This window comes from Varroa jacobsoni, unplaced genomic scaffold, assembly GCF_002532875.2.
Source record: "Varroa jacobsoni isolate VJ856 unplaced genomic scaffold, vjacob_1.0 scaffold_1425, whole genome shotgun sequence".
In the NCBI taxonomy this organism is placed as follows: domain Eukaryota; kingdom Metazoa; phylum Arthropoda; class Arachnida; order Mesostigmata; family Varroidae; genus Varroa; species Varroa jacobsoni.
This window is the reverse complement of record NW_019214327.1, coordinates 349,225-372,681: the sequence shown is the minus strand read 5'-3', so window position 1 is coordinate 372,681 and position 23,457 is coordinate 349,225. Positions and strand designations below refer to the sequence as shown.

Genomic DNA, 23,457 nt, shown 5'->3' with positions numbered 1-23,457 from the left:
GAATATTGTGATCTGAGCTGTCCTGAGATCTAGGGCATATATCCGAAAACCTAAAAAATGCATACAGTGCAATATTGACTTCGTCGTTATCTTTACGAGGAACCTAATTTATCTATACCTGGAATAAATATATAAAATTGTTTAATCGGCTCTAAATTACTACACGGAAGGGCGATTTCCATATAAATGAACTGTCATTAACCCTCACACGCAAGAAGCGTTTTCATACCTGCCTTATCCTTCACTTAAAAGTACTAAAATTCATTTATAAAAGTCCCAGTTTGACTAAACATTTCTGACGGTCTGCTTAACCAAAGGCTCGAAACATTAGTAATAACGAGCTGGCTGTCGTTTTCGTGAAATGCTTACTTTCATTAAAATCCGAAAGGGCTACGCATGCGTTTGCTTCAAAAATATTTTTTTCAATGGAAAACGCGAACAATTAAAATACACATTGCGTTTTATTTTTATTTTTGAATTGGGTTGCTTTTTTCAGTTTTTATATTTGCTATCACTTGCTCTGTTTTGTTTCTTGGTCTCTAGTTCCTCTGGAGACTACGCCCCTTTATGTACTCATTTTTTTTTTAGATGTGACTTTCATCACATCTTTTTTGCAAATTGCTTTTTTACTGCACGCATATATACATATATATCTATATATATATATATATATATATACATACATGAAACAGCGTTTACTCATACCAGCTAATTATTGTATCTTTAATAACGTAATATGTATTACACTATTAATAATCTATTAGAAATTTCTAAATCTGTATCACTTAGTTCTGTCGGAGTTTGCAGCCCGAGCAGTTGCGTGTGCTTTTGTAACGTTGCTTTCGGTGTAGTTGGATAGTCGTATTATGTACTTCCTTTTAAGAGAATCGGTTCGGTAACTCTCAGCCGAGTATCACTGGCAAATACGGACTTGTGTCGCATCCTTTATCACGTTAAGGTTCGAGGGCTGTTGCAGTTCCTGGGGCTGCCTACAAACAGCGCTGGACAAATTTGTACAGAGATAAACTCATCGTTTAAATTGTCTGGCCTGCTCTGTAAATTGTTCTAACCTACTGCTGCATTGTTTGGACTCGCACCCCAATCACCGAATGCTTTTAAACGATTCAAAATCTAGTTATGAGAGAATTATGTGAAGAACCAAACTAAAAACCGTGTGCTTTGATCGGAGTGTATTAAGAACCTGTTAATGGATACTTCTTTTCCTATCCACAATCATGTCCGCCCCTTATTTCGTCTTCCTCGACTACATGATTTTCATTTTTTACGACACGTACGATCTTCTTTTGAGGCAAGCAGTAGAGTCACTTTTTAAAAACGTAACCTCGAAACACGTAAAAATATGATGTCCATTAACAGGTCTGTGGGCAAACTTTTGCAATCCTTCACCCGCAGGAAGTAAACTAAGTTAACGAATATTTCCTAATTCCATAGTCTACAGCAACGGAAGACCCTAAAAGCAGCGAGCTCCGGATCAAACCTGCAGGTAAAGCCTGTTAATTAAGAGAGATGCAAGAAAACCGAATGGCAAGCTCCAACACTACCTATCGTTCTAGTACAATAGTTTCTAGTTGCTGTTCTTATTGTAAAGGTTTGCCTTATAGTTGATCTTCCTTTAGTCGACCTCCACCTACTCTATTTCAGAATGAAAATGTGCAAATATAATCTGCGCAAATGAATGGGAACTACACACGTGGCCTCGAACGAACCAAACTAGTTCAGTGAATCATTTACTTATGCAGCCGACCGATGCGCGTTTTCTTCTATACTCCGCTACATGAATTACTACGTCAGCATTTAATAGTTACATTAAGATAGTGCGGGTCGCCAATTAAGTCAATCTGACCTTCACTCGGCATTGAAGTTTAGCGTGCTGAACGCAAAGGCTTGCAAACAAGTCTATTATTTAAAAGAAAAAGAGGTCTGCGAGAATAGCCATCAATGACACTGTATTGGATTGCCAATCCGTTATTTCACATTAATATGAATATATATACCGGCAGGTTCTACTAAACAGAAATCAACGGAAATATATGTACAATCAATTATTTAAGCTTTTATTAGTCTTGCAAAGTCATTTCCGAACGCCAGATGTTTATAGGTTTGGTTTTAAAAAATAAGAAAAAGGCAGCACTGCAAAACTGCATCATTCTGCTACAAATCCAGCAGATAGTCCATTTATACAACACGCTGAAAATGGCTCCCCTTCGACCTACGGCCCCGGAAGTGCTTTTATGTTTGATCTTTTGTTTGCTCAGCAGACGCTTAGTATATACAAAATTTTAACACATGTTGCAATAACCGACATAGAAAAAGAGATGCCAGTTCGCTTGAGGCGATGACAAGATTATGCACTTCAGTTTTTTGAAGAGCAAATCAATTGTTTGTCAAGTTGTCGATCGTAAAGGAAATAAGTCGGTTTTCTTACGACCTTAGTTTATACCTGATTTATCTTACTTTGTATAATTCGGGCTCAATCCTCTGAGGAATGAAGAAATCGAAAGAAAACAAGATCAATATTTGCGCAAAAGTGATCGATTTTAAATCAGCTGATTGAAAATAAGTAAAGGTAGTTATTCAGATAAGATAGCCTGCAGCTCCTAAAAGTTGATCTACTTAAAATCTGGTGAGTATGCATAAACATGCTTACGATCAATAGAAAAGTCACATATGGAGAAAAAGGTTTGCCACAACACCATCTAACTTCAACATTGCATTAGACAGATCGGTACTTGGACGTACCAAATAAAACTGAGAAGCTGACTTGACAGGGTGGTAGCAGGTAAGCAACAATGAGGAAAAACTTTAAATAGAACCTCAAACGCAAGTTAGAGTGATAAATTAAAAAATCAGTGGTATTACATTTATCGTTATTTTTTCTTTTTAATCAATTTACTTGAAATTTATCATGTAACTATTACACAAATGCCGGTGCTTAGTAATAAAATAATAATTTCATAGAAAGGAATGTTTCTCTTGACGATTTTCACCACTCCTAAAAATCAGCTTCGAATTTCAACACACACGTGTATGCATTGTTCAGTTTTTGTATTATCTCGCACTTTGTAGAGGAGCATAATTGCCTGTAAACTTAGCATTTTTACTAGGGCAATTTTTTTCTAAGTGATACTCTTTCAAAATTTTCTCTAACCAAAAACTAATCTTATTTAATAGGTCTTTTGACTATTAAAAGGTGCGCCAATGCACACAGAAACGTTTTTAGGATATAAGATATTGTTTATTATTATGTTTATTATTATAACTTGCGCAGCAATTACGTAATAAGCATTTTTAAATTTAAAAACTAAAGCTACTGTGGAGAAATCACGGCAACTTCACTGTTTAAGATGCAAGTAATGGCCAGAAGACGACACAATGAACATTCTTTTTCAAATCAAGGGCATAACTAGAAACTGATAGATTTTCCAAACTGCACTGATTAATTAAGGTGCGCGTAACGGGAGTACTGCAGTCGTTTTTTATGTTTCGAGTTTTAGGTCTTTTGTCGTCGTGAGGCGAAAAGCAAAACAAGAAAGCTCGACAAGCTAAAGATTGAAAGAGAAAAAAGCATATGCTCATAATTGCTTAAAATTAAGACAAGAAGATTATCAAAAGGGATGAGTTTAAACGTTTTTTCATTGAAAGAAAAAATACGAATCGAGACTATATCCTTCTCTATATGTAAACTAACTATATCTAAGACAAATAGACTAGAATAAGTCTCATGGTTGGTCGATTCGGTGCGAGCACGTTTGTAGATATGTATGTATGTATGTATGTACGTATGTACGTATGTATATTAGAATACGTCCAGTGCGTTTACGGATTGGTCGCAATAAAGTAGCATATTATCTAAGACGTTGCTATCGAAAAGTGGAATTATTTTAGTAAAGCAATCAACCAACCATTGTAAGTAACGAGATTAGTGATACAAACATTGAAATAAAAGAAATATAACTACAATCAGACGCTGACAAAAATGTAGGTCCCTTACCGAGCAAGAGCTGTCGCTAATTTAAATTCAGCACAAATTTATAATTAAAACTGAAATCATTACAGCGCGCTAGCAGTACTGTTTAAGCATTTTGATGGGAGAACGAGATACGTAGGGGTAGAGATATAGGGGGTAGATCTATAAAGAAATCTATGCAGCTTGTGCCCTGCTCAGCGTAATTCATGGAAATCAAACACTGATGAAATGACTACAAAAAGTTAACAGATTACTCTAGGAAAATTGCCTCGAATGAGGCAGTACTAGGGAACCTGCCGGCGCATGTCCGTTTATCTTCGGCTAAGCGTAAAAGTCAACCAATCGTGTTAGTTGCTACTATAATCAGCGTCACACACAACGTACAGCTGGCAAATGCCCATGCCGGAAAATGAGATGATCAAGTGGAAAAGGTAGTTAATAATTGTGGGGTCGTGACTACTGAGTAATAAACTTCGATGCGTAGGTCTTACTGACTGAAATGCACTATTGATATATTATTAGGTGCCGGCTATATCTCTCTGATTTGGCCAAGTAACATAAGAATGGCTGACCTTTTTCCACTACTGCAAATGCATTTACCAATTACCTAGCCACTGTTGTATCAGCTCAAGTTAAACTGTGATCATAATTTAGCTCCAGGAAGCATTGTCTAAACGGATCCCATAGCAGAACGCTGTGAGACACTCCGAGCCGAGACTCACCTCAACAAAGAATATTTCACTAATTCGTTAAGATTTTGTTTCCATAAAAAGTCTTGTTAGGTCGTCACTTATATTTATTTTCGTTTATCGAATCCATCAATTATTTCCTTTAATTATTATGTAATATTATTATTCTGTGTCGGATGATTTGTGGTTTGTTAATGTTAATTAAATTCCTCAAAAAAAATCTAGAAGAGCTCTAGGTAAGTTCTATATTGCTTCAGAGTCCCGAATCATTAGTCCGCCAGCAAAGGTTGGTGGGCACCTTAGCATGGTGGCGTATAGCTAATCAGGTGTTCAGTCTCTTAAAGACACCCGATTCAAATAGCTATGACACCTGCACATTATATCACCATCTGTCGTTTAATGGTCATCGTTTCATATAGACTGCGGAACAATAACCTTTACATTACTCATACGAGAGCCGAGAAGGCGGGTGAGAACGTCTAAAGAATCTAAATAAACTCGTTTTGCAAACTTTTATTTTTCTATAGCAATCTTAGTTGTTTTAGAATGACTGCCAGGGGGACATAATGTGCTGCATAAACAAACCAGTATAATACTATAGCTCGCGTCATACTTCAAAAAAATATTTCACAATTTAGAACTGTGGCATCTCTCTGTCGTACTTATATTTACAAGACCATACAAATGTAACAATAAATTTTTATACGAAGCGGTGTGTAACGTAGGGCTATCAAGTACAATTATGTCAATTACGATATGAGTCAGTATGAGTGTTTATATCCAAAGGACCAACGAAGGCACAACACCTCGAAAATTTGTTGAATTACTTAATTGAATTACCAATAGAAGTAAATAACTTAATTAACTAGACCTAATTCATAATGTTATTACCTGATATTTAGTATTCATTATTAAAAAAAAAATCCATATTTTACGCTGAAGTGTTACGATGTTATATTCAATGTTCGCCTATGTTTACGTCTATATAAACAAACGTGAGGTTGTGATAGCAAAGCTAATTGTACCATATTTTATCAAGAGAGGCATAGTAAAATCTTTCACCGAGAAAATACTACCAGATGAATAAACCTTATGAGATGTTAACTATTATTGACAAAAATTATATGTAAATGTAGTGTAATTGAATGCAATAATTAATACTCTTTAAATGGACATCAAACATCTGATTAAGTCCATACTATACAGTTTACCCATATCAAAACGTTTCCGCATATTCACGGCTGGTTGTAATGCTAATAAACAAACAAATGTTTTATTATTAGTTTCCTCACTTACTTAGGTTGCTCTATCACCACCTGTGCGCCGTCAAACCTAAGGCTAGCAGTTTGGCATTTTATATTCGCTTTTACCAGTCTTGTCATTGCTTTTTACATTATATGGCTTGCATCCTAGAGGCATCGACTCACCTATGAGACACAGTCAGGTAAATAAATATATTCGGAGAAACGTATCAGGGAACTTTCATTGAAAGGCGACGGCTAATCTATGATATAGCAGAGTATGGTCGCTTCATGTCCATATTAAACCTGTGAGCACCTATTCTAGAAGGGAAAACCCGATGACAGAAAGCGTTCTGAGACCGCGACACGCTTAGCGAAAACGAAAAAAGCATACGTTTCTCCTGTAGGGTCAAAAATATTATATCATTGTATATTTATATCACACCTCGTTTTCTAGTACCTATATAAGTTGCATTACTAGTTATAGTTAAGTGGTTCGTTATCGTAAATATTTTTCGAACCACAAAAAAATGAGGAGATCAATGTCACATCGGAAGAAATAGAAAAAAAGACAATATATAAATAATAAGCATTCTTGAGAAGTGAAACTACCATATGCCACTTGGCAGATGAGCTGTGGCTTAATTAGGTTATTAGGCACACTATGCATTCACGTTTTTTTTAATAAATTCGCTACTGTTCTTTATCATTAAATGACGTTTTGGATTACAAGATTCATCTTAGTAACGTTTCATGATTTTGCACAAAGCCTGCTTCTCTTTTTCCTCTTGTTCGCTCTTTGGAACAGGGCTACTGGCGCACCGAACGGGCGCCATGGTAGTCACGTGAACTAAAGATGTCACATAGACAGCATTATGTAGAAGCTTCAACACTCCATCCCACACTAATAATAAATTATTTAGAAGCCACAACCGCATTGTTAACGTCAACAAATCTTCTAAAGCTCTCACATTTTACTCAAAAAATGTTTACCCTAGACGACGCAAACATTCATTTGGCTTTACGCAGCGGTTGTCCTGCCAAATTCGTCCTGGATTACATTGACACCCGGCCACACACTTTTTGTTGCATTGAGGCGCAGATTGCCTTACATGGTTTCTACAAGTTTTTCGGCAAACACCGCCACATGGCGTCCATGTTGAATGGGCGGGACACCAGTGATGCTGGCATCCTGTCTGCTCCTGCCAAGTGCCGCTGACACTTTTAACGCTTGGACCTGCCAGTGGGGCGAGTGTAATGTTTGCCCGGGCGCATTCGCGGGCGTAAGCCTCCATTGCAGAACAGTAACAGCGACCATTTTCGGCACCACAGCTGCACATATCCAGTTGGCACGCCCTGACATCAGAACGAACAAAAAAACTATTATGAGTGCAAGGTCTAAGCATTCAGCTATAGATTGCGCTGCATCTGCTAAAGATGAATAATTACATGGTGATTAGGTCCGAAATCAAAGACACGGTTGTTTGCTAATTGACTAATTGAAATAGAAGGCTAATTGAACTTATTTTCAAGCAAACTACCGTTTTTCCTACTTTCTATAATCCTCCAATCTCTGGGACATGCCGTTCGCTCACAATGATCCAGCCACTCACCGTATGTATGGGACAGCATTGACATGCTTGTGACAAGGTTTAAATGGCCCTCCTTTCAATTTGCCGCATATTGTAACGTTCCTTCGCCGTTTAATCCTGTCCTCGTCTTTGCACGCTGAATGCGGAACGGGTTGCAGACAGTTTTTACGATGCCCAACCTTTAACACGAATAATTTCACATAAACTGTAACTTACGATGAAGTTCTTACCCCTCCAAGGGTTAAAGTAATTTGGAGAACAAATACAATGAGATACCATCCTGGACACTCGTCCATAATCATGGTTAAGAAATGCCTTAAAAATAGTAACTCCTTGCCTGAATTATTAAATATAATACCTGATCAAACTTGGATTAAGCAATTTATTTGGGGATACTAACGTCTTTAATGGCACCACAGTCATAGATTTTGTCTTGCAAATACTTAGTTGTTAATTTAAATCGGTTGACTTTCTCATCACTGCTCGTTTTTGACACATGCCTGTACTAAGAGGCCACAATTACGTTAGCTTGCAAAAAAGCCCATGGCTGCTGATCCTAGAAGCCACCATTTCAACTTCACTATATGCCATACATATGTAAAACTAGTAGAGGAATATTAGTTATTAAAAGTATCAATTTGATGCTGATTTTATAGATTTAGCGCTCATTATAAACTTGTATAGAAATATATATAAAAACTTATATAAAGAAGAAGTGATTTGTTGGTTCCTATGCACCCCTTAGAGTGCAACTGTAAAATATGGTACGATTATTTTGCGATATGTTCGCGCTATGTGTAGCTGAAACCTGCTTCATAACCTGGCGGACAGACTAAAAATCTTTTTAGGCTTTGGTAATATGGCCTGAAGCCTGAAGGAAGAAGTACCTCAAACTAAACGTAGTAATGTCTAGGGGAATGCTTATGGCTTATGGAAAATAAGAGCGCTTACAATTATAACGTAATAAGCAATAATTTTTAATCATGAAGTTGTCAAAAACGTATTCCGCCAACCGTTGTTGAAAGCCTATACGTAATTTACACAAACACGTCTAAATATGGATTAATCAATCCGCAACAGTAAATAAATAACAGAAATAGGTTCTAACTGAAATAGCGAAACCTACCATAATAATGTACAATGAAGCCAACGAATGAAGCAGTATTTTTAAAAATGCCAGCATCCTAGCAGTTTCTAGTTAAGGTATTTCTGAAGATTGGTGTCTTTTACTTCAACTGAACTAAGTTAAATATTCCAATGGTACCTGCTTAGGCAGATTAATAAGTGCAAAGCAAGTTTCCGCTACAAGTTGATTTAAGTCACGCTTCCTAGCTCAGATGTATTTAACATTTTCTAACATAAATGCATTTGTTAACTGTCGTTGAATTTCTTTTTTTAGCTTGTATATTTAGCCCAAAGGCCAGATTAAAGAAAAATTCATACAAAGCAACTTCGATTATTAAGTGACGTTCGTATGAATCCTCAACATAAAATTCTTCGAGGTATACGTTATGGAATTGTAACGAAGGCATTAAAGATGCGGAAAAAGTGGGTTCATTACGAGCTGCGCGCAGGTTATGTACTGCAGAGGCAATCTATTATTAGAAAACCCGCTTACAGCATAGATAGGACATGAAGTAGCTGTGGCGCACAGTTGTTTTATGACCGATTCCCTCGAACAAACGAAGTTTGACATGAAGTTGAATACACGAGTACGCAGTTGTTGGGAAGCTCCCAGAACGCTATTCTCAGTAAGGATAAGACGTCATACAAATACCGATATCCCCTTGTTTTACCTTACATGGCATAAAGGTCTTTCAACTTTCTAAAGGTTATTTAATTAACTCCGCCCAGTTCAATATATCAAATGGACCTATATTCCCTTCATATAGATAGAAGGTTAGGATTGTCAGACAGTAACGTTTCTACTGATTTCGAATAGAAATCTTACATCTACTGGTAGTTGCCGACACGCCTGTTATTAATGAAACGCTTACTTTCAGACCTCAGCTCGGTCAATTGAGGAAAAAGTAAATCTAATGTTGTTTAAAACACACCTAAAATAGTAGCAGCATCTTTGATCCCTTCTACCAAGCCTCCTAATAGCCCAGATTATTGTATTGATAAGAACATAAGTATGACTATTTTTACCGAAAAGGTTTTAACAGTGTGAGCTGGCTTCAACAATTGTTGCTTGTAATGGATGCATTCTTCGCAGAGTAATTTAAAGCAATATTAGCTTTTATTATAAGCTTGAAAAAGCCTCGTGCACATTTGAAAGTGACTTTTTTTTTAAATAAAACTGTGTTTTTTTATGCGGCTAAGGGCTTTCGCGAAGTGAGAGAAACTTACCGCGCTTCAAATGTTTAGGACACATCTTTGAATGAGGGTGTAGTGCTAGCTTCAACTTAGATTTAACCAGATTCTACTGCGTATCGTTTGTTTTTAAGCTAGAAAAGTGCTACGCTGCACAAAGCTTTTTAGCTCGGATTGTGTGAGAGCTGCAACTAGTAGGATAATCAAGCGAATAAACGATATCGGGAAACAAAAGTTAGCCTGGCTCGAAATATCGAAAACTGAAATAGTGCTATACAAATGTTCAGCGGACCAGCAAAGGCATCGTTCACTATGAGTTTTTTAAACCTTGCGAATCTATTACGAGGCCTTTCTTTATATAATGGAAAGTTCGGGCTGTATTGCGCGAAAACTAACTTAGCCACCTCGCGTTAATATTTAAGATTAGCTGGATTAAGTTAAGAAACGTTGGCACGACAGCGTTCTATCAATTACCGCGGAGATCCTGGCAACATTATAATACCGAAATTAACTAAATAATATATACCGTAATAATTGAACATTCAAAATGCTCTATTTGTAATTGTACTACGGAGAAGTGAGCAAAAAACCCTACCAAAAATGTAATTTCTAAATTTGAGAACGACTATTTTAAGAAGCACACAAATGATACTGTTCTATAGTGTCCTGTTTTGTTCTCTCCTCCATATTGAATGAGCTTAATTTTCGCGATAGAAACTATCATTCAAATTGTTTAATTTTTTACCTTATTCTGTTAAAATGGCATAGCGTACAAGTAATCGTGAACCATTTACTATGCCAGTAGAAAGCGTAGCATGCTTCAGATATGTTATAATAATAATAATAATAAGATAATGTTATTTGTCGGTTCTTATAAAACGGTTGTGCGATTCTAGACAATTTGAAATGAATCTCTGCTGCCATCGATCTTCGTTCAAATTTCAACAGCAAAACCGTCCCATAGCAAACAGTTTGCCCAACGTTCAAATGACCTTTTATTAATGGTATATAAGTGGCATTACGATTTACTGCTATACACCTAAGCGCGAGAGTGTCATAGACTAATTTTTATGAGTGAAAAGTTAAGGTTTTTTTTTCATTTAAAAAATAGCTCATGGTCCTTGAGTCAGTGCTTAGTTACGCCACTAAATTATTCATGTTATCGATATTCTTGGATCACTGCAGGAATCTTTTGACGTCATACGTGTTATTTATAATGAAATAAATAGGATGCATTATGTCTGAATAGAAGAAATTATGGAAGACCTGTGTCTCTGGGCAAACAACGAGCTCTATGTCACCAACAGTGATTCGTTGCGTTGAAAGAGACGTGCGCACCAAATTTTTCCGTTAAAAGCGGAACGTTAAAAGGAAAGTCGGAAGCTGCCTAATTAGCAATGTTATCTGAATAAAACTCTGCCCATCTAGGTGAGCCACCACTCTAACCCGTTAAGTTGGTAAAATTAGGACAATTAAAAAAACGTAATCGGCTACTCTAAAAACTCAGGCGAACGGAATCTAATGTTGGCTTCAAATCTGAGTATTTTGTATGTTTTTACAATCATCTCAAATTTTGTTGTCACTTTTTTAAAATAGATAAATGTAGCTAGCTGTGACGGCTGTTACGAGTATATGGAATTCTAAAAAGAACACAAATTGCAAAGGTACTGTGTACTCTCTATTCACAGACGAAACAAATAGAATATCACCTGCTGCAGATAAATATATTTGACTTGGCATTAGAACTTCACATGGAACATTCATAATCGGTGTGCATTAATATTTATATACCTTCCAAGATGATCCAAAGTCATTGACATTCTGAGCGACGACTCCACGCTTTGTAGTGTACTCATCATCTTGCTTATCATTGAAATTTCCGCAAAGTCCGCATAGGGAACCCTTCAGACTGGGCGATGCTGACACTTCAACATAATTGTCCCCATTCCAAAGCAACTGAAATATTTTGTGCAAACAAAGACATAGCGGAAAATACGGCCAGTTACAATAAAAAATATTATCCCTTAGTCGATACTACGTTTTGTGTATTTTAAGCTGTAGCTTTCTTTCGCATTTTCGAGGAAAATTAGTTTGTCCTGGATAAAGCTTAATCACTGTTCATTCGTCCTGACTATGTCTTGTTTGTATTATCGGCGTGCCCAACATTTCCGTGAGGGCAAAGAACAAGGCCACAATACTATCTCTAAACTTTAACCTTACTGATAGCGTAGAAACCGCCATTATGCAGACATTTCGTAATGGCACCTGGGTTATATGTGTAATGCTCGATTGGATTTAGACACCACCTGACGTTTGTTTTAACAAAAAAAAGAAACATTTTTTTGTTTTTATGATGGTGAAGGGTCACTGAGAATGTTGTCGTTAGTTCTTGCCTAATTTGGAAGTTCCTCTCTAACTTGAATCTTTCGATATTCCTTGTTACTGATGAGCTGGAATTGTTCTATGCGTCTGACTAAGTTGTATGAAGTGTCAAATCTACTTATAACATTGTTGAGCTTTGTTTGACTCTAAGCCATTATCGGATCTGCTTGTTCCGAGTGGTTGCGCTCAAGTCCATACATACCTGCACATCCGAAAATTCCTGCTCAAGCGTACATCTATTTTCGTAACGCTTACCGTAAGCCCGTAAGGTAAATAGACTATTACGATCATGAAAAGAATCTATCAAAGGCTATCCGATACCGACTAAATGCAGCTCGCAACATTTTCCATTCGTTGTTAAACTCTAAGACCGCGTTTAGTAACAGTACGAATCATACACTTTACTTAAACGTTTTGTTACAATGGTACTTTTTTTACATACTGTTTTACAATTGCTCGCGCAGTAATAGGTTGTTTCCGCATAATTTTGGGGCACAAATCTTAGTAAAATGTGAGCTGTGCAAGTTGTTTCAATCATGTCAAAAAAACCACCGTTTTTGACTTGAATTTAGTCGTTCGAACGCTTGCGTACTACTAACGTTAAATTTAATAGAAATTAGTCAGTGTTTTAGCTCTTTTCCCCCATTCGGGAGCAGCTTGTTTTGCGTACGTGTCTCAGTTCTTAAGGCTTCCGGCGACTTTTTTTCTCTTGGACACTATATGCATGCTCCACATGTTATGAGTGGTTCAGTGAAACAATGTATCTGTTACATGTTCTATATATTTTTAAAGTGATGACTGCGACAACCGTAGATAGCCTGTGTAAACTGTGTAAATTAGATCTGCCAATATGGTATACATGATTAGTACCAGAACGGCACATTTTAAACCTAATCTATAAGTCCATTCGGAAAACTTGTCTAGCTTATCTCGCAAGACTAAATCGCACGCGTCTCTGTTGGTTCCAGCATTAATATTTACGTCGTACGTTTGACAAACGCTGGCAGGGTGTAATACGTACATTACTGAATTCGTTTACAAAGTATACACGAGGGATACCAGGATGGCTCTATCGATATCTATTTCCAATTGACCCAAGGTACGGCCGCTAAGATAATCGTATATCTATTTCATTAGGAGATTGCCGACGTCAAGCTGGAAAAGGATCTTATAAAACTTCAAGTGGGTGAATCGTTTGAACGTTGATTTGACGTTGATGTAAACCACCTCGAAACATTAAGCCATAATGATGAATTTCGCTCATCACAATTGTGTTTCCAATAATGGCTGGGTAATATCTTTACAGCAGTATACATAATATTTTCTAACAGTTTGCATGCTACTACGACATAGTGATACCGTTCTTTGTTGGTAGGCCCAAGCTTCTATGCACCAAGCACAACACTATTGCAATAGGTGAAATTAATGAAAAGATGTGTAAATTAAGATTTCAAGCTCTATAAGTGTGGCGGAAGTCTCAGCATTTTTGACCTCCAGTTTCTTCAGCTGCTTTACTCTCTTCACTGCGCTGACATGCACATCATGAACGTGGAGGGAATCTGAGGGGGGGGGGGGGTCTTTACGAAGCAGCCGGGGATCCGCTATATCCGACAATTGAGCCGCAGCAATTCGTCGTTCGAAAGAGATGTGGATTCGGAGAGAGTACTGCGTATCTGCGCTTTCCTACGCCTAAAAAACTCAATGCGTCCTTTGCAGTTACTATTTTCAAGTTGTCACTATGAATGTGCATGTGCTTCGTATACATTTTCTGAATACTTCTTGCTTTCTGATCACTTGGAAAAAACTTTAATCACACTTTTCTTCTAGTGACGGATGCATAAATGTTCGTTAACTTATTATTATACTGTCAGTTTGAAGGCGTGCGTACGCTTACATTTTCGTATATACTGTTCACATCGGCGGCTGTTAAAGCACATGCCCCACTTTATTTGGTCCGGATTCGCTCTTATTGCAACATACTTTCAATTTGCATAGTTGATTTTTGGCGATAGCTTTGCTCATCGTCTACGGAGATGCAGAATTTTTACTAAGAAGTAGTTCCAAGCCGATCAGTTTAGAAAGCGTCTCAACCTTTGAGACTCAGGTCAGCGATGCAATGTCGCGGAAAAAGGTCGTGTTTGTAATATGTCGGTACGATCCCCTAGGAGCTGCGAAATATTACTTGGTTGAGTTTCTTTGTCCTTGCTTTTAGTATGTGCAGTGTGCCCTCGGTCGAGTATGCCTGGTCAATACACGAAAGATTTAAATGATGCGAAACAACTGCAGAATTGTCATATTTTGTTTCTGTTTCTAATTTCTTTTCCAATTAATGCTAGCACGTAGTTTAAACGGTAAGTTAATTGACACAAAGTCTATTTGTGATGCTAGACGCAATCATTTTGGGCCAAAAGGGTTTCATATCAATTTCGGATGAAAAAATACTTCACTTCTCACAGGTATAACAACTCATTCTTCATGTAATAGTTTGTCTTTGTGGAATACCTCAAAGAAGTCATTTCGCCTTAAGTCATCTGACGTTACTTCTTCTCCAGGCAGCCGTGTTCTTATTTTTAAAAACATAGGTTGCAAATACCGGTGGAGAATGTCTAAAGCTACATTCCCGCGGAGCGGAGCCAAGATTTCGGTTTCGCTATCGTACAGATCATAGTTACATCATGTTATAGTGATTCACGTCAAGCACTTCAACGGCTGCAAGCTGTCATTTTCTTGAATGGTATAGAGTGCATATCGCTCTGGATGCTTTAGTCTTCAATAGCATTTTTTTCTGTACATTAAGGCACATCTCTGAGATATAGAGTCTCCGTACATTTCTCCTAGTCGTCGCCGATAGCAGTCGTGTTCCAAGTGTTGCATGGATACCCTTTCTACCAATCCGCATTCCTTAAAGGCTCTTGTTTTGTTCGTTCAGTGTAGTGGTCGCTGGGGTACTACGACTGCTTGCACGGGTCCATTCTCGACCCCCAGTATCCCCAGCTTGTGAGTAATTCGGCGTGGCTCTGTAATAGAAACCTTTCATCCGTCCGCGAAATTTTCATCCCTTTCACCAAGAACGTTATTTGTCTTTATTAGTGTTTTTATCAGAACCGAGTAAATGAAAATATATCGACCTATCATAAAGATTCTTTTCGACATGTTAAACATGTTCGGCCCAACGAACACCGACAGCTTTATTTGTTGTTATGTGAAATCTGAAGTTAGCATAATCCGGATTGTGACACACGTATAAATTAGAAGATTTCAGCGTGAAAAGTACCATCGAAACTCGATCTCGATTTATGAATATTTCAACGTTCGAGCTTGATCCTTAGTTTATCTAACGGTTCCGGTTTCGCATATAGAAATGTTTAGAAAATTTCCCTGCCCCTCTTGCAATAGCAAACGAACGGGCTAGCCCCGGCTGTTTCTGGAGGAAAACCATCCAATACTACATTATCGAAGACATTTAATGTAGCCGCTTTCCTTGTACGTGAGCCATATCACGCACAAGACGGTTATTACAGGTATCGTATTGTTGGCAGCATTTTGTCCAACGATACTTACATAGGCGCCCATTTCTTCGAGTAAGATTTGTAAACCTACAATACCCTGTGAGGTGACCTACTACCCGGTTCACCAACGTTTCCATATTGCTAGCCACATCACCGTTGCTACCAAAGTAAACTGGGTTAGTTCTGCCGTTAGCTGGTAGATCTGATTTTACATAGCCATAGACACGTATCTGTTCGTTGATTCATAATGCTTGCAGCACCACAATATATGCTGAGTAGTGCCTCTAAGCAGGGAGTTTCCCTGGTGAGTTGTTTCTAAGATTGAAACAAATGCAACATTCCTGCATGTATTGGAAGTGTTATTTTTTACAATTAATTTTATTCAATGCAACCACCATTCATCGCGATTATATCTTTAGTACGGGATCTAAATAACTACTCATTTTCAATATATTCTTTCTTAAACACGCAAATATGTTTTTAATAGATAATAAAGACCTTTAAATATTGGTAGGCGTACTTTGGTTAAAGTGTAGCTTTAAAAGATACAAACAATCAGTATTCTACGTATAACAATTGCGCAATGAAATCTTGGGCTTATGGCAAGCCTCAGAAATATAAGGGCTCAAAATGGCCAAGGAGCCTGAAAAAGTAAAGAGGCCGAAAATGTCCCAAAAGAACTAATTCAAAAAATTATCTAAATAATTTAATTGATATTAAATATTATTCTCTTCTGAACGGTTGTTAATTTTTGTACAAAAAATCAGGCGTATCAAAAATGGCTTTTCAAGCCATTTGGATTCATATCTGAGCTCCTTGAATTTAAACTTTATAGAAGATTTTCTAATCTGCTTTATGGAAACCTTTCATGGATCGTTTAAAAGTTTTATGGAAATTGGCTATAACGCAGATTGTCGGTTTCAAACACAGCAGAAAGTTTTTAATCTCGTTGTCGCTTTGCTCAGTGCGAAAAGATCTTGGTTCAATTTGCGAAAACACCATACGGTTTTCCGCCATAACCAATTTGCTGTTTTGTTGTCGAAATAAACAGATTTCTGCCAGTACCAAAAACTGCGGATGAAAACATGTTCGCTGCGATAAAAAGGCCGCTGTTGGATGCAGTTTAGACTACCTGGATTAATTACTATCTGGATTAATCAGCTTTTCTATAAGCACGAGGCCATGAGACACCTCACATATATTGAACGATGACATCACTTAAACAAGATAGAGAAAATTCAGATCGTTTTTTCTCATAGGGTTTAAAGAACATCTCCAAGCATCGTCGGCGAATTATATCCACTATAAGCATCGCCAGTGGGTACTTCAAGGATTCGCCGTGCGTAAGGTCACTTATTTAAGCCACCGCGTTTCCGCCCGAGACATTATCTCGGGTCGAGTGAAAATCGCCGTAGACACCATTGAAGCTCAACGCTGATAAGTCAACCTTCGACCTTATTTGTTCTGTTACGTTATCACAGACACTTTGTTGAAAACCGCACATGTCAGTAAGCCGTTATGTTAGTTATTAACCTTAAAGTGCCCTTTCAACTTAAATAGTCCTACTAAAATGCTTTAGCAGCTAAAAAATCTCTCGTGACTAAGCTTATTTTACGGCATCCCTCTATGAACCCCCAGGTGCATCACCGGATTGCTGGGTATACATACATACACAATCGGATACATTAACACCATCGTAATTATGGGCAGAAAAACGCTTCAAACGAATATACTAATGTGCTCACGCAGCGGAGCACCGAAGCACTTGCAAAGCAAGTCTAGCCTCTGTTTGAAGCTAGCTCACTGAGCGTTGAAATTGCTTGAATACGGGTTTAAAATCATCCGTCACAAAAGACGACAAATTGAAATGCGAATGGAATGTCTTGCATGTAGCTCTCCACTTTAAGGGAGACATCGCAGCGATGCCATTGATTATCACACATCAAATAAGTACTTCTAATTGGGTGTGGGCGATGAGCATGCTCCAATGAGGCGAGACCGTTATTTTCTTTTCATTCGAAGAAAGAGGAGAATAGTTGAGTCTTGTGCTGCTCCGCCAAACCAAGTAGTAAATAAGTTCTTTTGGCGCGCCATGAAGGCCATTCCGGTACTTAAGGTACAGGCAGACGGAAAGAGCGATATTTCCGGACGGAAAGAGCGATATAAGGAGCATTTGTGTGTGAAGCCGGTACTTCTTCCAAACTGCCTCATTTGCCATAGGACGCCTTTACCAACCTGGTCTTCTATCAAAGTGGACTTGAGCTTTGCGGGCCCGCTCCGAGTTTCCCGTCGACCGACAACATACATTTTAACTGTCGTGGACTCATTTCATCCGACTCTTCTCGACTTTCCGTGTGACTAAGCAAGTTGCGCAGGATACCCTGATCAGTAAGCAGCATCTCAAGGCGCCGTTATTGTTATCCTTACGAACAACACAAGCTACTCCTGCGTCGGTTATCTTCAGGCCGATCTGGCTAAGGGAACAATCCGAGCGCCGCGGAACAGCTGTCTGCGGTACTGTTGGAGTACCGTAATACTTCTATTCGCAAATACAAAAATATGTTATGAGCGTGATGAATGCACTTCGGCCGATACCGTGGTATAGATATACATGCAGCGGTCGTAAAAGCATTCATCCACCATTCATTTGCATGATACAATGGTATTCTTCACGATGATGCATATGCGACGAGATCGCACGAATCAGCTATTCCTAGAAATTGCATTTTAGTTTTCCTGCGATAGGCGCACAATCCAAATAATAATAAGAAGACCAAGTGACGTGTGGAACTTCCAGGGAGTTAATATTGTGACTGTATGACAAAAGTACATCGTTGTGTTAACTGTGATGTGGGTACTTCTAGACTAACATTCTGTTTTAAAAAAAATATATAAAAATAACATTTTATTATTGAGCAATTTTAGACAATGATGAAGTCGGCAAAGTACCGTACAGATGTTAAAACTTCGAATTTCGATATCATAAGATAAAAGATTCGTAATTATCGAATTTATTAGAAATCAGACTATTAAATCGTTAGTAAGTAGCAACGTAAAGGTTTCACGAAACAGGTTCACACAAACTGTCAGGCCCATAAATCTTCTGTCCACTACTTTCGATAGTTTCAACATTTCTTCACTACTCCACCTAGACTTTTAGTGTTTTAAATCGCTGAATGGCCAATTACATTATTGGAAATATCCGCTCTGAAGAAATTGCGTACTGAAAAAATTGGCGTTCGTTGTACAGCCACACTGTTATCTTTCTAAAACTGTTTATGATCTTTCACCAATATTAGGTCGTTCCGTATTTCTAATCGCCTGTACGTACCAATACGAACTTCCAACTCGTAACGAAATTGTTTTAGATAGTACCTAATCGCGGGATTTTTGCTTTTTTGGGTAAAGGTAAACCACGATTTCAATGTTAATGAAGACTTTTCCTGTACTCTAATTACTGTCTCTGCGTGTCGTTATATACACATACCTGGTCCAGCAATATATAGCCACATAAAAGATGTTTTGCTTTAACCGTTCACTTTTGTCCTTCATCTTCGCGAATAAACGTATACGAGCGGCACGTTATTAGTCTAAGCGTAGGCGCAAGCGACACGTCTTTCACAAAAGCTTAACTTCGGCTACTTGATACATCATGGCAGAATGGCGTACGAGCCTTGAAATGCCGTTCTAAAATAATCGTAATAAAGCTTTTGGAACTGGAAACCGTCGTGTTCTTTTGGCTGCGGGTCATTATAGTATAGTGCTAAGATTGTTTCCGTTGATCCGCTAGAACTTCGAGCATATATTAAACGTTCTTATGGGCCATAGGGGAAGGTTGCTCCAGCTCTTGTGGGAGACAAGGCGTCCGCATGCTTGTAGTCGCCCGGTAGACCCTATTCAATTCCGCAGGAGATAAATACAGCAAACTTTCTTGCTTTTAAATTCCTTGTAGGTAAGCAATTCTTTAATTTTTGTTAGAGCGATATTGTGGGTCGATAACTAAACCTATGGTTCTTTCAGAAAAACGAATTGCTTTTAACACGGTCAGCATTTCTTCGCTCAAGGTGAACTAAAAATAATACTTCATTGCGCTATCATCGCGTTTGATTAGCAACGCTTTGATGTTCGGTGCCGGACCACGGCCCCGAAGCGTTTCTTAAAAGGTCTTAGGCTGAGCTCGATTTTGCCCTGTAATTCTCCGAGGGCGGCCTATTACCCAGCATCCCACTCTAATAAGAGTTTTTTCTTAAGTTTGCGCACATTTAGGCCTTTACTTGCTCGTTTAAGGTGTGGCTATCGCCGTTCTTTGAATTTCGATAAAAAGCCATTAGCGGTTTTCACGGTAAAGTTTTTAACCTTTTTTTGTTCATCTAAAAGTATTTTGGCAAAAGTTCCAAGCGAAAAGTTCATGTTATATTCATATACATTGAAAACTGTAGCAACGCCGAGGGTTTCTTTTCTACTGGTTGCTTCAACAATCCTTATCAAACGTCGAAAATTTTGTAGACCTCCCTAAAAGACACATTTTCTCCATACCACACCGTTTAGCGTTGCTTCAAGGTCTTGTCAGAGTAAGAGGCATAATACGAGCAGTCAGAATATTTCAATTTCTACGTCCGACATCGCCGTCAGACGGTTCAATCAAACGGCTGGCTCTCAACACGAGACGAAGTATATCTACGCCCACATTCAAACCCAGAGCATCGCGTGTCCCTGGGGGTTATTACGAGGACTATATGGGTAGTCTGGGGAATCTAGCAAGAGAAGCAATTGGTGCATTTATCACTATTCCTATTACTCAGACTTGTGCTGGTGAGTCAGATTATCTCTAGGCCCAACTTTAGACTACCCCATGCATTCTTAGTGTGGTTGGTAAATATCTTACTGTTGCACGATGACAACAGCATGTACACCTCTCTGGCTTTGAAAACCCTGACAAAAAGCTCCGAGAGCAAGATTTCAAAGTAGTCAGGAAGCTACTTATCCTTTAGCATATAGTAATCATGAACAGCAAATATGCCAGTTATTGCTACGTCAAGCTTTGATAGATCATGATAAAGGCTTTATGAAGAAAAATGGTAGCTATAGGAGCTGCTGATGCGTATTCAGAAAATCAGCGGAAATTTGTGCATCAAATTAGTTCACCCTTTAAATCTTGCTTATTATGCTCCATTTGCCTTTTGTGTGTTGACGTTTACATGGTCGGAATCGTAAAACCTTATAATTGAAGACTTCGATGATCGTTCCTGCTCACCAAACGAGGCCTAACGTGAAGATTATAAAGCGAACAGAAAAATCTCGTCATCCAATTAGTTTAAGCTGACTTAAACCTTTTTGGGAGCTTGTTATACCCTTTTGCGACTCGATAAGGCAGACTATGTTTTCGGCAAACGGCCTGTGATAGCTGTCATCTTTTTTTTTCGAATGGCCTTGCTCATCACTGACGAATTTGTTTAGCAAAGCAAGCGTGGCTCTTATTGTGCTAGGCGACTGTTACTCTGGGTTACCAAAGCTACCCGTTTAAGTGCGAAGTAACCAAGTTTGCTCTGACTGTGTTGTAAACATTCCCTCATCAGAAACGTTTCGACCAACGACTATATTCAACTTGAATGCTACAATTGTTTTGTGTTTCCAGTTGCATCAGTCATCACACATGATTGTCTAAGATTCAGCCTGTCTACGAATGCTTATCTAGCTATCCACTGTATAGGTATGTCGAAAAAGTTTTGCCTTACTAGCCGGATGGCTTCAGAGGCAAATATCTTACGTAATTTGAGTTAAGTCAAATCGACATTAGTGTCATTTAACAGTAGATGGGCTAAAATTGTTAGAATGCCTTTATTTAGACCCGAGACAGACCGCCTTGAATACTAATAATATTCGCTATCATTCCATCACGATGAAGATATACATCTGAAAAAATGGCACAAAGATGGTTTTGTCGCATTCGTTTTAGTGCTTCAGATACAAGAGATCCTCCTCGACCGGTTACGAATGGACACAAAATATTTCCATTTACAAAACTCTCCGAAAACGTGACGAAATCAAGCCAGTTTTAGAGTGGTCGGTCACGATTGGTGAAAAATGGATCACATACAACAACAATGTATACAACATAAAACAAATATAAAAATATACAAACAACAAATATAAAAAATAAAATACTCCACAATTTGTGGAGAGGTGCAGACTAATGCTAAAGAAGGGGATGCTATGTGTCGATGGGATTAAAAAAGTATCTTCCATTATGAACTTTTGTTGCCCGAAAAAACGATTGATTTGGACCTTTACCTATAACCACCGATTGAAAAAAATGGACCAGGAGATCTTCGTAGATGGAACTGTGGTGGTACAAAAAAATGGCGCATTGACCAGAATATCGCATACTTAGTCTAGTAATATGATCTGAAAATATACGCGGTATTTACTTTAATGTTGGGCTTAAAAAAAGTCAATAACTTTCGGTAATATGTATATAGACAGTCAGAAAATGACTATTTTCGGTTTACCTCCAGTGTATCTATTTCTTTTTACTAATAGTTTGGTTCTGTATGCCCTTTAAAATACATGTCTGTAAGTTCATTATAATTACTGTGAAACATGCAAGCATAGGCTCCAAGAACGAAAGTTTCAAGTGAGAAAGAAAAAGCGCATTTCCGACACCTATTTTAGCTCGCTTTTTACATGAGGTCGAGCAGCAGCTTGGGGTTTTTTGAACTGAAAAATGCAGAAGGATATCTCAGATTGGAGACATTTTAAAAGAAAGATGATTGACAAATAATTTGTAATTTCAAAAAGAAAAAAATTTAAGAAAGAAATGAACTGCGGTCGTATGACTATAGACAAGCACCTTAGATTTACGGGATTTACTCAGTCATTGGGAATTGGAGTGCCCCATGAACTGAGTGCATATGACAAAGAAACACAGCCTCGCCTGGTGCGAAGCAACACGCAGTCACAGTAATAGGTCTCTATACAGAACTATTACCAATAAGAAGTGGTATTTTCATGACGATATAAAATAAAAAGATAAGTTCGTCCGAGATGTACGCCCGAACTTGAAATTAAACTAGATCTCCATTTTAAAAAACCGATAATTTACCCTTGGTGGGACCGGGAGGATGTTACACGTTGATAAATGCTATAGAAGAACAAGACGGTTAACAAAGATCTGTATAGATCTGCCCAGTTGCATGGAGTGAACGAGGTCATCTAACCGAAGAGACCCAATAGATAAGACAAAGTCATCTTTCTTCACGATCGTGGCAGGTCGTACATACAAAGATTATAAAAGCGACTTTGCAAGAGCTTAAGTGGGCGATTCTTTCGCAGCCACCAAACAAGGTTTGCTCTCCAAACAACGCCCCGATAAATTCTTATATTTTTTTTTTATCTCTAAATTAGGTTAGTAACTCTATATCTGATACTGAAAAAGAAAATCTGGCTGGGCGAGTTCTTAAGTACCAAATTTGGAACTTCTTTCAGGTTTGAAACTAAGCGTAGGCACACTTCGTTTTGAGCTGGGAGCTGGCCATCTGAGGTAATGATTAATGGCAATATCGGATGTAGGACAGGAAAACATTTTTAAACCAAACATTTTTGTCAAGAAGCAATGCATAAATCGGCTGACAGATGGCAGAAGGTCGTGGGGGTTCGTAACGAAACATAAAGAAATTAATTTCTTCAATTCGAGTGAAACTTTTGTTTTATTGAAGGAAAAATCATTTGTTTTTTCATATA

At 38.1% G+C, this 23,457-nt stretch overlaps 1 protein-coding gene across 3 annotated transcripts in view; it reads right to left on the bottom strand.

The window, feature by feature from the left end:
• Positions 1-442: 442 nt before the first annotated feature.
• The window catches only part of LOC111269943 (BMP-binding endothelial regulator protein), a 118,379-nt gene continuing 95,364 nt past the window's right edge, over positions 443-23,457 (bottom strand). For all 3 annotated transcript variants that reach the window (XM_086972297.1, XM_022849872.2, XM_086972298.1), the window contains 3 exons: positions 11,618-11,782; positions 7,532-7,689; positions 443-7,274 (listed from right to left, as the gene is read on the bottom strand). In XM_086972297.1, coding sequence (XP_086828423.1) covers positions 6,908-7,274; positions 7,532-7,689; positions 11,618-11,782 — 690 coding nt within the window. In that variant the 3' untranslated portion in view covers positions 443-6,907. The remainder of the gene's footprint in view (positions 7,275-7,531; positions 7,690-11,617; positions 11,783-23,457) is intronic.